This window comes from Lampetra fluviatilis, chromosome 62 (assembly GCF_964198595.1).
Source record: "Lampetra fluviatilis chromosome 62, kcLamFluv1.1, whole genome shotgun sequence".
Classification (NCBI taxonomy): Eukaryota; Metazoa; Chordata; class Hyperoartia; order Petromyzontiformes; family Petromyzontidae; genus Lampetra; species Lampetra fluviatilis.
In genome coordinates this window covers 3637788-3653476 of record NC_136336.1, presented here as the reverse complement: position 1 = coordinate 3653476, position 15689 = coordinate 3637788, and the positions used below count along the sequence as shown (strand labels likewise).

The 15689-nt window shown below is 60.0% G+C and overlaps 1 protein-coding gene across 1 annotated transcript in view; it reads left to right on the top strand.

Annotated features, from left to right (window-relative positions):
* The window catches only part of LOC144951364 (integrin alpha-6-like), a 92168-nt gene that overhangs the window by 58522 nt on the left and 17957 nt on the right, over positions 1-15689 (top strand). The window contains 14 exon segments of the mRNA XM_078881589.1: positions 724-917; positions 1616-1704; positions 5025-5158; positions 7180-7269; positions 7625-7686; positions 8292-8458; positions 9185-9319; positions 9321-9350; positions 10387-10410; positions 10412-10500; positions 11083-11272; positions 11638-11709; positions 11836-11915; positions 12992-13069. Of these exon segments, the coding sequence (XP_078737715.1) occupies positions 724-917; positions 1616-1704; positions 5025-5158; positions 7180-7269; positions 7625-7686; positions 8292-8458; positions 9185-9319; positions 9321-9350; positions 10387-10410; positions 10412-10500; positions 11083-11272; positions 11638-11709; positions 11836-11915; positions 12992-13069 (1434 nt within the window).

The following is a 15689-nucleotide window of genomic DNA, read 5'->3' as shown; positions in this document are numbered from 1 at the left end:
GCGGCCGGGCGTGCTGTTGGCCACTCACCCCCTCGTGTGCCGTGCCGAACTTCATAGGTGCTCGCTAACAGCACTTGCCCCTACAGTCTCTTAAGGCTATAAGGGGGATCTTTATCTTTGTCTTTGTGTGCGAGCGTGTGTGTGTGTGCGTGTGTGTGTGTGCGTGTGTGTGTGTGCGTGTGTGTGCGTGTGTGTGTGCGTGTGTGCGTGTGTGTGTGCGTGTGTGTGTGCGTGTGCGTGTGTGCGAGCGTGTGTGTGCGTGTGTGTGCGTGTGTGTGCGTGTGTGTGTGTGTGTGCGAGCGTGTGTGTGCGTGTGTGTGTGTGCGTGTGTGTGTGTGTGTGCGTGTGTGGGTGTGCGAGCGTGTGTGTGCGTGTGTGTGCGTGTGTGCAATGCTTGTCCATGTATACACAGTGGGGAGCGGCGGCGACACAGCGACTTTGCCCCCCCCCCCCCCCCCCCGTTGTGCTACAAACCCAGTCGCCCTGGTCAACACCAGCGGTCCTGGGTCTCCCCTAGGTCAACGCAGCCTTAAATGATTACATGGCACGGTCTGTAAACGTCAGCGCCACTGGGGAGACAAAGACAGCCCCGGGCATTGGTGCTAGCCACTCACCCCCTCGTGTGCCGTGCCGGCCTTCACCGGTGCTGCTACTCGCTATAACAGCACTTGCCCCAACGGTCTGTTGAGACTACACGGTGCGGGGGAACCTTTGTCTTTGTAGCTGGATGGAGGTGCTGGTGAGCGCACCCAACTACTTCAGCCGGCGTGACGAGGCGGGCGGCGCCGTCTACGTTTACCGCAACCGGCAGGGCAACGTGGTGCTGGACAAGCCGACGGTGCTCACCGGGCCCCCGTACTCCGCCTTCGGCACCGCCGTGGCACGAGCCGGCGACCTCAACCAGGACGGGTTCCAGGGTACGCGGCGGCGCCGGCACGATGGGTGTCACTGGTACCATGGATATCATGGGCATCACTGGTACCATGGGTATCATGGGCATCACTGGTACCATGGGTATCATGGGCATCACTGGTACCATGGGTATCATGGGTATCACTGGTACCATGGATATCATGGGCATCACTGGTACCATTGGTATCATGGGCATCACTGGTACCATGGGCATCATGGGCATCACTGGTACCATGGGTGTCATGGGTGTCACTGGTACCATGGGTATCATGGGCATCACTGGTACCATGGGTATCATGGGCATCACTGGTACCATGGGCATCGCTGGTACCATGGGTATCATGGGCATCACTGGTACCATGGGCATCGCTGGTACCATGGGTATCATGGGCATCATGGGCATCACTGGTACCATGGGTATCATGGGTATCACTGGTACCATGGATATCATGGGCATTCTGGCATCACAGGCATTACGGATGCCACCGGTATTATGCGTATCACGCGGTGCCATGGGGATCACCGGTGCCCCGGGCATCACGGGACGCCGTTGGGCACCGATGGCGCCGGCCCACTGCGCGCTCTGCCCGTGGGCGACTTTCGCGCTCTCTTTTGTTTCTGGAATCTCCGTCGCCGTCGTCACCGTCGAAGATGCGCCTCGCCCGCGGTGAGTGACGACTTCTCTCGCATCCTTCGTTCGCAGACATCGCCATCGGGGCTCCGTTCGCTGGCAGCGGCAAAGTCTACATCTACCACGGCGGCAAGGGCGGCATCGCCACGGAGCCCGCCCAGGTCAGCCCACGGAACCGAAAGTTGAACACGCGGTCGGGCTTTCGCGACCGATGTCATCCGTGATCGAGGTTTTTTTTGGGGTTTGATCGCGTCTATAATATAAACGTGTCGTTAAACACGCCGCCTCACCGTTAATGTCGGGGGGTTACTCTCCAACGCAACCGGTTAGTGCTGTACTAGTGACGAATTCGTCACGTTCTGTTTGCGTGACGAAACTTTACTAATTGGCTGCGTCGGGTGGTGGCGGGTTTAACGACGACACATTTATATTCACGCGACCCGAACCCAAAAGCCTCGATTGTGGAAACCCAAGTTTTTGCGGGGCTCCATATGGGGTTTGGTGAAAGGGGGTGGGGGGCAGGGTGGAGGGCCTACACTGTTGGGGGGGGTGGGGGGGCTTTGACGATGTGGCAGATGTTATGTAGAAGATGAACGGGAGACACGGTGAGGCTGAGTGTCGCTGTGTGGAGGGGCTGTAGCTGAGGGGACACGGGGAGGCTGAGTGTAGCTGTGTGTAGGAGCTGTAGCTGAGGGGACACGGGGGGGCTGAGTGTAGCTGTGTGGAGGGGCTGTAGCTGAGGGGACACGGGGGGGCTGAGTGTAGCTGTGTGGAGGGGCTGTAGCTGAGGGGACACGGGGAGGCTGAGTGTAGCTGTGTGGAGGGGCTGTAGCTGAGGGGACACGGGGAGGCTGAGTGTAGCTGTGTGGAGGGGCTGTAGCTGAGGGGACACGGGGGGGCTGAGTGTAGCTGTGTGGAGGGGCTGTAGCTGAGGGGACACGGGGAGGCTGAGTGTAGCTGTGTAGAGGGGCTGTAGCTGAGGGGACACGGGGAGTCTGAGTGTAGCTGTGTGGAGGGGCTGTAGCTGAGGGGACACGGGGGGGCTGAGTGTAGCTGTGTGGAGGGGCTGTAGCTGAGGGGACACGGGGGGGCTGAGTGTAGCTGTGTGGAGGGGCTGTAGCTGAGGGGACACGGGGGGGCTGAGTGTAGCTGTGTGGAGGGGCTGTAGCTGAGGGGACACGGGGGGGCTGAGTGTAGCTGTGTGGAGGGGCTGTAGCTGAGGGGACACGGGGGGGCTGAGTGTAACTGTGTGGAGGAGCTGTAGCTGAGGGGACACGGGGGGGCTGAGTGTAGCTGTGTGGAGGGGCTGTAGCTGAGGGGACACGGGGGGGCTGTGTGTAGCTGTGTGGAGGGGCTGTAGCTGAGGGGACACGGGGAGTCTGAGTGTAGCTGTGTGGAGGGGCTGTAGCTGAGGGGACACGGGGAGGCTGAGTGTAGCTGTGTGGAGGGGCTGTAGCTGAGGGGACACGGGGAGTCTGAGTGTAGCTGTGTGGAGGGGCTGTAGCTGAGGGGACACGGGGAGGCTGTGTGTAGCTGTGTGGAGGGGCTGTAGCTGAAGGGACACGGGGGGGCTGAGTGTAGCTGTGTGGAGGGGCTGTAGCTGAGGGGACACGGGGGGGCTGAGTGTAGCTGTGTGGAGGGGCTGTAGCTGAGGGGACACGGGGGGGCTGAGTGTAGCTGTGTGGAGGGGCTGTAGCTGAGGGGACACGGGGGGGCTGAGTGTAGCTGTGTGGAGGGGCTGTAGCTGAGGGGACACGGGGGGGCTGAGTGTAGCTGTGTGGAGGGGCTGTAGCTGAGGGGACACGGGGAGGCTGTGTGTAGCTGTGTGGAGGGGCTGTAGCTGAAGGGACACGGGGGGGCTGAGTGTAGCTGTGTGGAGGGGCTGTAGCTGAGGGGACACGGGGGGGCTGAGTGTAGCTGTGTGGAGGGGCTGTAGCTGAGGGGACACGGGGGGGCTGAGTGTAGCTGTGTGGAGGGGCTGTAGCTGAGGGGACACGGGGGGGCTGAGTGTAGCTGTGTGGAGGGGCTGTAGCTGAGGGGACACGGGGGGACTGAGTGTAGCTGTGTGGAGGGGCTGTAGCTGAAGGGACACGGGGGGGCTGAGTGTAGCTGTGTGGAGGAGCTGTAGCTGAGGGGACACGGGGGGGCTGAGTGTAGCTGTGTGGAGGGGCTGTAGCTGAGGGGACACGGGGGGGCTGAGTGTAACTGTGTGGAGGAGCTGTAGCTGAGGGGACACGGGGGGGCTGAGTGTAGCTGTGTGGAGGGGCTGTAGCTGAGGGGACACGGGGGGGCTGTGTGTAGCTGTGTGGAGGGGCTGTAGCTGAGGGGACACGGGGAGTCTGAGTGTAGCTGTGTGGAGGGGCTGTAGCTGAGGGGACACGGGGAGGCTGAGTGTAGCTGTGTGGAGGGGCTGTAGCTGAGGGGACACGGGGAGTCTGAGTGTAGCTGTGTGGAGGGGCTGTAGCTGAGGGGACACGGGGGGGCTGAGTGTAGCTGTGTGGAGGGGCTGTAGCTGAGGGGACACGGGGGGGCTGAGTGTAGCTGTGTGGAGGGGCTGTAGCTGAGGGGACACGGGGGGGCTGAGTGTAGCTGTGTGGAGGGGCTGTAGCTGAGGGGACACGGGGAGGCTGTGTGTAGCTGTGTGGAGGGGCTGTAGCTGAAGGGACACGGGGGGGCTGAGTGTAGCTGTGTGGAGGGGCTGTAGCTGAGGGGACACGGGGGGGCTGAGTGTAGCTGTGTGGAGGGGCTGTAGCTGAGGGGACACGGGGGGGCTGAGTGTAGCTGTGTGGAGGGGCTGTAGCTGAGGGGACACGGGGGGGCTGAGTGTAGCTGTGTGGAGGGGCTGTAGCTGAGGGGACACGGGGGGGCTGAGTGTAGCTGTGTGGAGGGGCTGTAGCTGAGGGGACACGGGGAGGCTGTGTGTAGCTGTGTGGAGGGGCTGTAGCTGAAGGGACACGGGGGGGCTGAGTGTAGCTGTGTGGAGGGGCTGTAGCTGAGGGGACACGGGGGGGCTGAGTGTAGCTGTGTGGAGGGGCTGTAGCTGAGGGGACACGGGGGGGCTGAGTGTAGCTGTGTGGAGGGGCTGTAGCTGAGGGGACACGGGGGGGCTGAGTGTAGCTGTGTGGAGGGGCTGTAGCTGAGGGGACACGGGGGGGCTGAGTGTAGCTGTGTGGAGGGGCTGTAGCTGAAGGGACACGGGGGGGCTGAGTGTAGCTGTGTGGAGGAGCTGTAGCTGAGGGGACACGGGGGGGCTGAGTGTAGCTGTGTGGAGGGGCTGTAGCTGAGGGGACACGGGGGGGCTGAGTGTAGCTGTGTGGAGGAGCTGTTGCTGACACGGGGGGCTGAGTGTAGCTGTGTGGAGGAGCTTTTATTTCCCTCTGGCCAGCAGTGGCACGAGCAAAGAAATTTCAGGTCTTGTGCCTTTATTTACAAACATACATTTATATTGTGCGTGTGTGTGTGGGGGGGGGGGGGGTAACAGGTGATCTCGGGCGAAGAGCTGAAGCCGCCGATCACCCAGTTCGGCTTCTCGTTGTCCGGCGACATGGACGTCGACGACAACACCTACCCGGACCTCCTCGTCGGCTCCATGTCCGACAAGATCGCCTTGCTGCGGTGAGCTGCTTGCCGGGGAGACTGCCACAAAGACATTCCGTGGCCACGGGGAGAGGATGGCGAAAACCGCCCGCCCGCCGGCCCCTCCCAGCATCGTCATCGCCGCGACGAACACCCATTACCGACATTGGCAATGTCGTCATCAACATCACCAACATCATCACTATCACCACCAACATCATCACTATCACCGGCAACATCATCACTATCACCGCCAACATCACTATCATCACCACCACCAACATCATCAATATCATCACTATCACCACCAACATCACTATCATCACCACCATCATCAACATCATCACTATCACCACCAACATCACTATCATCACCACCATCATCAACATCATCACTATTACCACCAACATCACTATCATCACCACCATCATCAACATCATCACTATTACCACCAACATCATCACTATCACCACCAACATCACTATCATCACCACCAACATCATCATTACTATTACCACCAACATCACTATCATCATTACCACCACCACCACCATCATCACTATCACCACCAACATCACTATCATCACCACCACCAACATCATCACTATCACCACCAACATCACTATCATCACCACCACCACCACCAACATCATCGCCATCAACATCACAAGCCATAACATGACCCCATCGCCAGTAGACGATCTCAAACCACGAGATCTATTCTTAGGTTTTTTTCGGTAAAGTCACGTAGGTAGAACATCAAAATTAATGAAAATAAAATAAAATAAAAAACGAAAAATCACGACGTTTCGGAGGCAACACAAGTCTCCGTCATCAGGTGGGACCGTCACAGCCAGATTAGCTTGATGCAGCTAATCTGGCTATGACGGTCCCACCTGATGACGGAGACTTGTGTTGCCTCCGAAACGTCGTGATTTTTTGTTTTTATTTTATTTTATTTTCATTAATTTTGATGTTATACCTACGTGACTTAACCGAAAAAAACCTAAGAATATGATTCCTTGCAGTCACGAAAGCTTCAAACCACGAGATCTATGTAGAAGATAAACCGAAGACACGGGTTTATATAAAACGCAGCCGGAGGAGCTCTTTCTTTCAAACTATACAGAAACATCTTTTTGGTTCTTTCGGTAAAGTCACGTAGAAGGGAAATAATAAAATAATAAAAATAAAACATAAAATAATTCTCACGACGTTTCAGCCACAACTCAAGCAGCCGTCCTCAGGTGAAGAACAGGTCTGTCGGAAAGACAGCGTCTGAATGGGTGTCTTTCCGACACACCCGTTCTCCACCTGAAGACGGCTGCTTGCGTTGTGGCCGAAACGTCGTGAGAATTGTATTTTATTATGTTTTATTTTTATTATTTTATTATTTCCCTTCTACGTGACTTTACCGAAAGAACCAAGAAGATGAATCCCTGCAGTCACGAAAGCTTTAAATCGACATTTATACAGAAACAACTATCAACTATTTTCATTTCACCACGTAAGGCCCCACCACTGAGCTACTGCATAGCTGGCTATCTCGCATGACAGCTTAACGAAGTGGTTCATCCTCGTCACGTGGACATTTAGAGCAGCAGCCAAATACTCTGAACGCGTGACGTTCATTCTAAATGGGGGGTGGAGGGGGAGGAAACCAGAGAACCTGGAGAGAAATACGTGCAACCACGGCGAGAGAGTAAACTTCAAATATACAGCAGGCGTCATGGTCGGTATGGAACCCACAGCCTCCTGTAATGCCGGGCGAGGTAGTCAACATCTCATCAGAGAGCTACACAGCACACCTGCGAAAACCTACACCGGATTATAATCTCCGGTTATAACCGCTGGTTCTTATAGTGTGATGGGGCAAACATGACCACCAGAGGAGACGTAGATGGCATCAGATCAGGCGCCGGAGTTCGCCACGCCACACCACCCCCTCGTGTGCCGTGCCGGCCTTCGTAGGCCCTGCTGCTGCTGCTGCTGCTACTCGCTGACCGCACTTGCCCCAACGATCCGTTAAAGGCTACACGGGGGACCTTTGTCTTCACCAGGAGCCGTCCCATCGTGCGAGTGACTCACAACATCACCGTGTCTCCCGAGCTGCTTGACGCCAGCGAGAAGAACTGCGGTTCCTACACATGGTGAGTGTCTCTGCGTCGCCGCGGTGAGCGGACCTCACAGTAGCAGCAGGCCTCGACATTGGCATCTAGCTCGTCAACCACATTGCCCTGCGTAGAAGACAGAGAGGTCAATAGAGACGCGGTGAAGACTAGTGGCCGTGCAACCCAAACTGCGGACCGGATAATAAACGACTGTGTCCTGAAGCCCTCTCGTGATGGCCAGCAGCAGCAGCAGACTTTGGGGCATCGACCTCCTGAACGTGCAGCTGCTGCCATCACATGCAACCATCGAACACAATTGTATTGTCCGTTTTTGTTTAATATATATCTCAAACATATCTCTTGTTGTTGTCTAAATGTCGTTGTTGTCTTTCAGCATCAAAGTGAGCCTCTGCTTCACGTACGTGGCCAAGCCTGCATCCTACAGCCCACGTCTCGGTGAGATTTGACCACGGAATTCGTCGTCATGCTCCCGGGAACTTACGCCACGAACGGCGCTCTGTACCCAAAATCCCCGGGATTGTAAGGTGCTTTTAAAAGCAAGCGTTTGTGGGTGCCTCTCGTAATCCGGAGAATGCGGCACTCTCCTTCGTTTACCCCAGGAGAGCTTCAGTGAGGCTCGGGACTCTGTTTTGAAGAGGGTCGTCAAGGACCCCCTTGGGCGAGCGAGCGAATGGATGGGCGATCGCGTGAATGGGCGAGTGAGCGAATGGGCCATCACGCGGTGTACGAGCCAATGAATGAATGGGCGAGCGAGCGAATGAATGGGCGAGCGAGCGAATTAATGGGTGGGCGAGTGAATGAATGCGTAAGCGAGCGAATGAATGGGCGAGCGAGCCAATGAATGGGCAAGCGAGTGAATGAATGGACGAGCGAGCGAATTAATGGGTGGGCGAGCGAATGGGTGAGTGAGCGAATGGGCGATCACGCGGTGTGTGAGCGAATGAATGGGCGAGCGAGCGAATGAATGGGCAAGCGACCAATTCAAGCGGTGTGGCTGTGTCGTTTAAACCTCCCCCGCCACCCCCCCCCCCCCCCGTCAGTGCTAAACTTCACGGTGGAGGCGGAGGTGGATCGGCGCCGGCTGGGCATGGCTCCGCGCGTCTCCTTCGTGCGGGGAGCGCGCGAGGCCGAGGTGCAGCGCGGCACGGTGGTCCTCAACGGGCAGAGCTCGCCCAAGTGCAGCGGCGACGTCGTGCTGCAGATCAACGTGAGCGAGGGCAGGGCGCGCACGCACGGGGACGAGCGGGACACGCGCCCATTCAGGGGGGGATATGCAGACACACGAATGGACGAGGGGGGGGGATATGCAGACGCACGAACGCGCACACATGGGCACACACGCGCGCATGGGGGGACACGCCGACGTACCGACGGAGGGGACATGCACGGCACGTGCGGACGGACATGGGACGCACGCAGGCACGAGCAAGGAGAAAGGAGACGAACACACACAGATGGGTGGACAATACGGACGGACAGACACACACACAAATAGATAAACTGACAGACAGACAGTCGCAAGGACGAATGGTCGGACAGATGGAGGCGGATGGACACGCAAACACAGAGATGCCCTGTACAGCCTTAACAGACTGTTGGGGCAAGCGCTGTTAGCGAACACCTATGAAGGCCGGCACGGCACAATGGGGGGTGGGTGTCCAGCACCACGCCTTTGTCTTCCTAGTAGCGATGGTTACAAACCACACCAGGTACTCATTGAGGCTTTTGGCCTTGAGCGGGTATCGAACTCGGCCCGCCGGGTTCGTAGCCCAGCGCGCTATAACCACTGCGACACACGGAGGGATGCACAGACGCACGCGTGCACGCACGGACGAACAGACAGACAGGGGGACGCGCAGATAATGGAGATGACGGAGGGACGCACGCACGGACGCGGTGACGCGCGCTGATGGGCGTGTCGTGACGCTCGCAGGACAACATCCGGGACAAGCTGCGCCCCATCATCGTCGTGGCCCAGTACGGCATCCTGGAGACTCGAGCCGCCCGGCGGGGCAACCGCCAGGAGCCCGGGGACGTCGCCACGCTGGACAGCCGCCCCGTGCTCGACCCCCACGCAGCTCACGCGCGAGAAGCTCGAGGTCCGCTCGCCTGCTCGTTCGCCCGCTCGTTCGCCTCGCCCACCCACCCGCTCGTCCACTCGTTCGCCCTCCCCCACTCACTCACCCCGCTAACCTGCTCACTCCGTTCGCTTGCTCGCCCACCCCGCTCGCTCGCCCATCCGCCTCGCCCACTTCACTCGCCCACCCACTCGCCCACTTCGCCCACTTCGCTCACACCACTCACCCGCTGGTTCGCCCACCCGCTCGCTTGTCCGCCCGCCAACTCACCCGCTCGCACTCACCTACCCGTTCACCCGCTCGCTTGCCCTCCCGCTCGGTCCACTTGCTCGCCCGCCCGCTTCGCTCGCTTCACAGCCACCCGGCCCACATTTGTCTCCCCGGTGGCGATGTTTACACACCGCACCAGGTACTCATTTGAGGCTGAGTCGACCTCGGGGACCAGTAGACTAACACAGAGACCCACAGACTCACGTAGACAACCATAGACTCACGTCGATCAATCGACTCTCACAGGGATCAATAGACCAGCATCGAGACCCATAGATAGGCAGCTGCCCCCGGCACTCCGCTTCTGTTCGGCGTTTGGCACATCAACGCTTTGTCAACTCCTTACCCCCCCCACCTTGCCCCCCCCTTACCCTCCCCCCACCTTGCCCCCCCCCTTACCCTCCCCCCCTTGCCCCCCCCACCTTGCCCCCCCCCTTACCCCCCCCCCACCCTTGCCCCCCCCCCCTTATCCTCCCCCCCCTTGCCCCCCCACCTTGCCCCCCCTTACCCCCCCCCATCTTGCCCCCCCTTACCCTCCCCCCACCTTGCCCCCCTCTTACCCTCCCCCCCCTTGCCCCCCACCTTGCCCCCCCCTTACCCCCCCACCTTGCCCCCCTCTTACCCTCCCCCCCTTGCCCCCCCACCTTGCCCCCCCTTACCCCCCCACCTTGCCCCCCTCTTACCCTCCCCCCTTGCCCCCCCACCTTGCACCCCCCTTACCCCCCCCACCTTGCCCCCCCCTTGCCCCCCCACCTTGCCCCCCCCCCTCTCCCTCAAACCCTTGCAGGTGAACTTCTTGAAGGAGGGGTGCGGGTAGTGACGGCAAGTGCCACAGCAACCTGCAGTTGAGGCCGTACTTTTGCTCCGAGGTGAAGGAGGGCGACTGCACCCTGTTGCCCACGTGAGTGCCCCCCCCTCCCCCTCCCCCCCCCCCCGACAACGTGTTCCCTGTGGGTTTTATCTGGACCTACGGTTTGTGCGCGCGTGCGTGTGCCGTTCCAGCCTTCATAGGTGCTAAGAGCACTTGCCCCAGCAACCCGTTAAGGCTGTACAGGGGATCTTTGTCTTTGTTCGATTCCCGCTCACGGAGAACACCAGTGACGATTATTTGAACCGGTCCTGGGCCTCGCCTAGGTCGACTCAGCCTCAAATGAGTACCTGGTGCGGTGGTGTAAACATCGCCGCTCGGGAGACAAAGGCGGCCGGGCGTGGTGCTGGCCACCCACCCCCCGTGTGCCGTGCCGGCCTTCATAGGTGCTACTCGCTAACAGCACTTGCCCCATCAGCATGTTACAGGCTACACGGGGGGATCTTCATATGTGTGTGCATGTGTGTGTGTTTGTGCACGTGCGTGTGTGCGTGTGCGCGTGTGTGTGTTTGTGCGCGTGCGTGTGTGTGTGTGTGCGCGTGCGTGTGTTTGTGCGCGTGTGTGCGCGTGCCTGTGTGTGCGTGCGTGTGTGTGTGCGTGTGTGCGCGTCCCCAGCGACGAGACGGGAGCCCAAGTGCTGTCCCTGCGCTCCCAGAAGGACGTCACGCTGGGCATGGACATCAGCAACGAGCCGTCGAACCCCGCGCGGCCCGACCTGGACGGGCACGACGCTCACGACGCGCACCTCTCCATCCTCATCCCCAGCGCCATCACCTACACCGGCTTCCGCAACGCCGACAGGGCGGTGAGCGCAAGCCCCATCCCAAACCCCCTCTTCCTCCTCCCCCTTCCGTCCCCATTGGTGCCAGTGCCATCATCATTGTCGTCATCTTCATCATCTTCGTGTCGGTTGGCGTGTTGACTTTCGTTGTCATCGTCATCACGGTCATTTGCGTCGCCATCATCGTCGTTGTCATTACCGTCATAATCGTCATCATCGTCATCATCGTTGTCATCGTCATTATCCCCATCATCATCATCAATAATTGTCTATTGTCATTAGCTGCCTACTCTCGTAGCTGCTGCTGCTACCGTGTCTCCAACTGCAGTATCTTGCTGATGATCCTGATGACGATGACGACGTCCCCTGCCCCTTGCTCCCTCCCCCAGGTGTCGTGCACTCCGCTCAACGACAGCGCCACGGAGTGCGAGCTGGGGAACCCATTCAACAAGGGGCAGAGGGTAAACACCACGACGATCTTTGCCACTCTCATCGTCGCCGCCGCCGTCGTCGTGATAGAACAGGCGGCCTCTGCTTGTGCGCGGTCCGTCGCGTTGACGCCGCTCTCTATCTTCTCCGCTCCGCAGACGAAGCTCTTCATCTTGCTCGGCACGTTGCTCATCACCACGGAAACCACGGAGTTCGCCGTGGAGCTGAGGCTGAGCACGTGAGAGTCACCCCCTGCCCCCTGCCCCCCACTCCCTCCCTGCCTTCCTCCCCCTCCCTCTACCCACCACCCTGCCCCACTCCCCCCAACTCCACCCCCCCCCTGCCCCCCACTCCCTCCCTGCCTTCCTCCCCCTCCCTCTCCCCACCACCCTGCCCCCACTCCCCCCAACTCCACACCCCCCCTGCCCCCCACTCCCTCCCTGCCTTCCTCCCCCTCCCTCTCCCCAACACCCTGCCCCCACTCCCCCCAACTCCACCCCCTCCCCTGCCCCCCACTTTCTCCCTGCCTTCCTCCCCCTCCCTCTCCCCACCACCCTGCCCCCACTCCCCCCAACTCCACCCCCCCCCCCTGCCCCCCACTCCCTCCCTGCCTTCCTCCCCCTCCCTCTCCCCAACACCCTGCCCCCACTCCCCCCAACTCCACCCCCTCCCCTGCCCCCCACTTTCTCCCTGCCTTCCTCCCCCTCCCTCTCCCCACCACCCTGCCCCCACTCCCCCCAACTCCACCCCCCCCTGCCCCCCACTCCCTCCCTGCCTTCCTCCCCCTCCCTCTCCCCAACACCCTGCCCCCACTCCCCCCAACTCCACCCCCTCCCCTGCCCCCCACTTTCTCCCTGCCTTCCTCCCCCTCCCTCTCCCCACCACCCTGCCCCCACTCCCCCCAACTCCACCCCCCCCCTGCCCCCCACTCCCTCCCTGCCTTCCTCCCCCTCCCTCTCCCCACCACCCTGCCCCCACTCCCCCCAACTCCACCCCCTCCCCCGGGGGACCCTGCCCCACTGACCGACCGACCGGCAGCGTCGCCACGTTCCGCCGCTCGGAGTCTCCGGCGCGACTCGACCGCCGGCCCGGTGGAGTTGCCGGCACGCCGGGCCGGTTAGATTCCACCTCCCCCGGCGCGAGGGCTGTGGAAGGACGGAAGGAAGGCCGTGGTCGCGGCTCACGGAGAGAGACGGAGAGAATCACAATTTATTGATTGAGATTGTGACGCTTGCCACTGCTCCCCGCGTGTGTACGTGGTGTGACGCTCCTTACGTGTACGCGGTGTGACGCGGTGTGATGTTTGTGTCACAGTGCCAGTGAGCAGCACACCCTGCAGCCGATCGTGGTGCGTCTCCTCGTGAGAGTAGAAATCCAGCTCTCCCTCACAGGGTGCGTCATCATCGCCATCATCGCCATCGTCACGACCCGAATCACCACCAACATCACTATTGTCATCATCACCATTATCACGATCGTCATCACCATCATCATCACCATTTCTGTGTGCCCCCGCGTGTCTCTCCACGTGTCTTTCCGTGTCTCTCCGTGAGTCTTTCCGTCTGTCTGTCCACGTATCTCTCCGTGTGCCACCCACGCATCTCTCCGTGTGTCTCTCCATGTCTCTCCGTGTGTCTCTCTGTGTCTCTCCGTGTCTCTCCGTGTGTCTCTCCGTGTGTCTCTCCGTGTGTCTCCGTGTGTCTCTCCCCATCTGTCTCTCCGTGTCTCTCCGTGTCTCTCCGTGTGTCTCTCCGTGTGTCTCTCCGTGTGTCTCACCGTGTGTCTCCCCGCGTGTCTCTCCGTGTGTCTCTCCGTGTCTCTCCATGTGTCTCTCCGTATGTATCTCCGTGTGTCTCTCCGTGTGTCTCACCGTGTGTCTCCCCGCGTGTCTCTCCGTGTGTCTCTCCGTGTGTCTCACCGTGTGTCTCCCCATCTGTCTCTCCGTGTGTCTCTCCGTGTCTCTCCGTGTCTCTCCGTGTGTCTCTCCGTGTGTCTCTCCGTGTGTCTCACCGTGTGTCTCCCCGCGTGTCTCTCCGTGTGTCTCTCCGTGTCTCTCCATGTGTCTCTCCGTGTGTCTCTCCGTGTGTCTCTCCGTGTGTCTCACCGTGTGTCTCCCCGCGTGTCTCTCCGTGTGTCTCTCCGTGTCTCTCCGTGTCTCTCCGTGTGTCTCTCCGTGTGTCTCTCCGTGTGTCTCACCGTGTGTCTCCCCGCGTGTCTCTCCGTGTGTCTCTCCGTGTCTCTCCATGTGTCTCTCCGTGTGTCTCTCCGTGTGTCTCTCCGTGTGTCTCACCGTGTGTCTCCCCGCGTGTCTCTCCGTGTGTCTCTCCGTGTCTCTCCATGTGTCTCTCCGTATGTATCTCCGTGTGTCTCTCCGTGTGTCTCACCGTGTGTCTCCCCGCGTGTCTCTCCGTGTGTCTCTCCGTGTGTCTCACCGTGTGTCTCCCCATCTGTCTCTCCGTGTGTCTCTCCGTGTCTCTCCGTGTCTCTCCGTGTGTCTCTCCGTGTGTCTCTCCGTGTGTCTCACCGTGTGTCTCCCCGCGTGTCTCTCCGTGTCTCTCCGTGTCTCTCCATGTGTCTCTCCGTGTGTCTCTCCGTGTGTCTCTCCGTGTGTCTCACCGTGTGTCTCCCCGCGTGTCTCTCCGTGTGTCTCTCCGTGTCTCTCCGTGTCTCTCCGTGTGTCTCTCCGTGTGTCTCTCCGTGTGTCTCACCGTGTGTCTCCCCGCGTGTCTCTCCGTGTGTCTCTCCGTGTCTCTCCATGTGTCTCTCCGTGTGTCTCTCCGTGTGTCTCTCCGTGTGTCTCACCGTGTGTCTCCCCGCGTGTCTCTCCGTGTGTCTCTCCGTGTCTCTCCATGTGTCTCTCCGTATGTATCTCCGTGTGTCTCTCCGTGTGTCTCACCGTGTGTCTCCCCGCGTGTCTCTCCGTGTGTCTCTCCGTGTGTCTCACCGTGTGTCTCCCCATCTGTCTCTCCGTGTGTCTCTCCGTGTCTCTCCGTGTCTCTCCGTGTGTCTCTCCGTGTGTCTCTCCGTGTGTCTCACCGTGTGTCTCCCCGCGTGTCTCTCCGTGTGTCTCTCCATGTGTCTCTCCGTGTGTCTCTCCGTGTGTCTCTCCGTGTGTCTCACCGTGTGTCTCCCCGCGTGTCTCTCCGTGTGTCTCTCCGTGTCTCTCCGTGTCTCTCCGTGTGTCTCTCCGTGTGTCTCTCCGTGTGTCTCACCGTGTGTCTCCCCGCGTGTCTCTCCGTGTGTCTCTCCGTGTCTCTCCATGTGTCTCTCCGTGTGTCTCTCCGTGTGTCTCTCCGTGTGTCTCACCGTGTGTCTCCCCGCGTGTCTCTCCGTGTGTCTCTCCGTGTCTCTCCATGTGTCTCTCCGTATGTATCTCCGTGTGTCTCTCCACGTCTCTCCGTGTCTCTCCGTGTCTCTCCGTGTGTGTCTCCGTGTGTCTCTCCGTGTGTCTCTCCGTGTGTCTCCGTGTGTCTCTCCCCATCTGTCTCTCCGTGTGTCTCTCCGTGTCTCTCCGTGTCTCTCCGTGTGTCTCTCCGTGTGTCTCACCGTGTGTCTCCCCGCGTGTCTCTCCACGTCTCTCCGTGTCTCTCCGTGTCTCTCCGTGTGTCTCTCCGTGTGTCTCACCGTGTGTCTCCCCGCGTGTCTCTCCACGTCTCTCCGTGTCTCTCCGTGTCTCTCCGTGTGTCTCTCCGTGTGTCTCACCGTGTGTCTCTCCGTGTCTCTCTCCACGTCTCTCCGTGTCTCTCCGTGTGTCTCCGTGTCTCTCCGTGTGTCTCCGCGTGTCTCTCCACGTCTCTCCGTGTCTCTCTCCACGTCTCTCTGTGTCTCTCCGCGTGTCTCTCCGTCTCTCTCCGTGTGTCTCTCCGTGTGTCTCCGTGTGTCTCTCCCCATCTGTCTCTCCGTGTGTCTCTCCGTGTCTCTCCATGTGTCTCTCCGTATGTATCTCCGTGTGTCTCTCCACGTCTCTCCGTGTCTCTCCGTGTGTCTCTCCGTGTCTCTCTGTGTGTCTCCG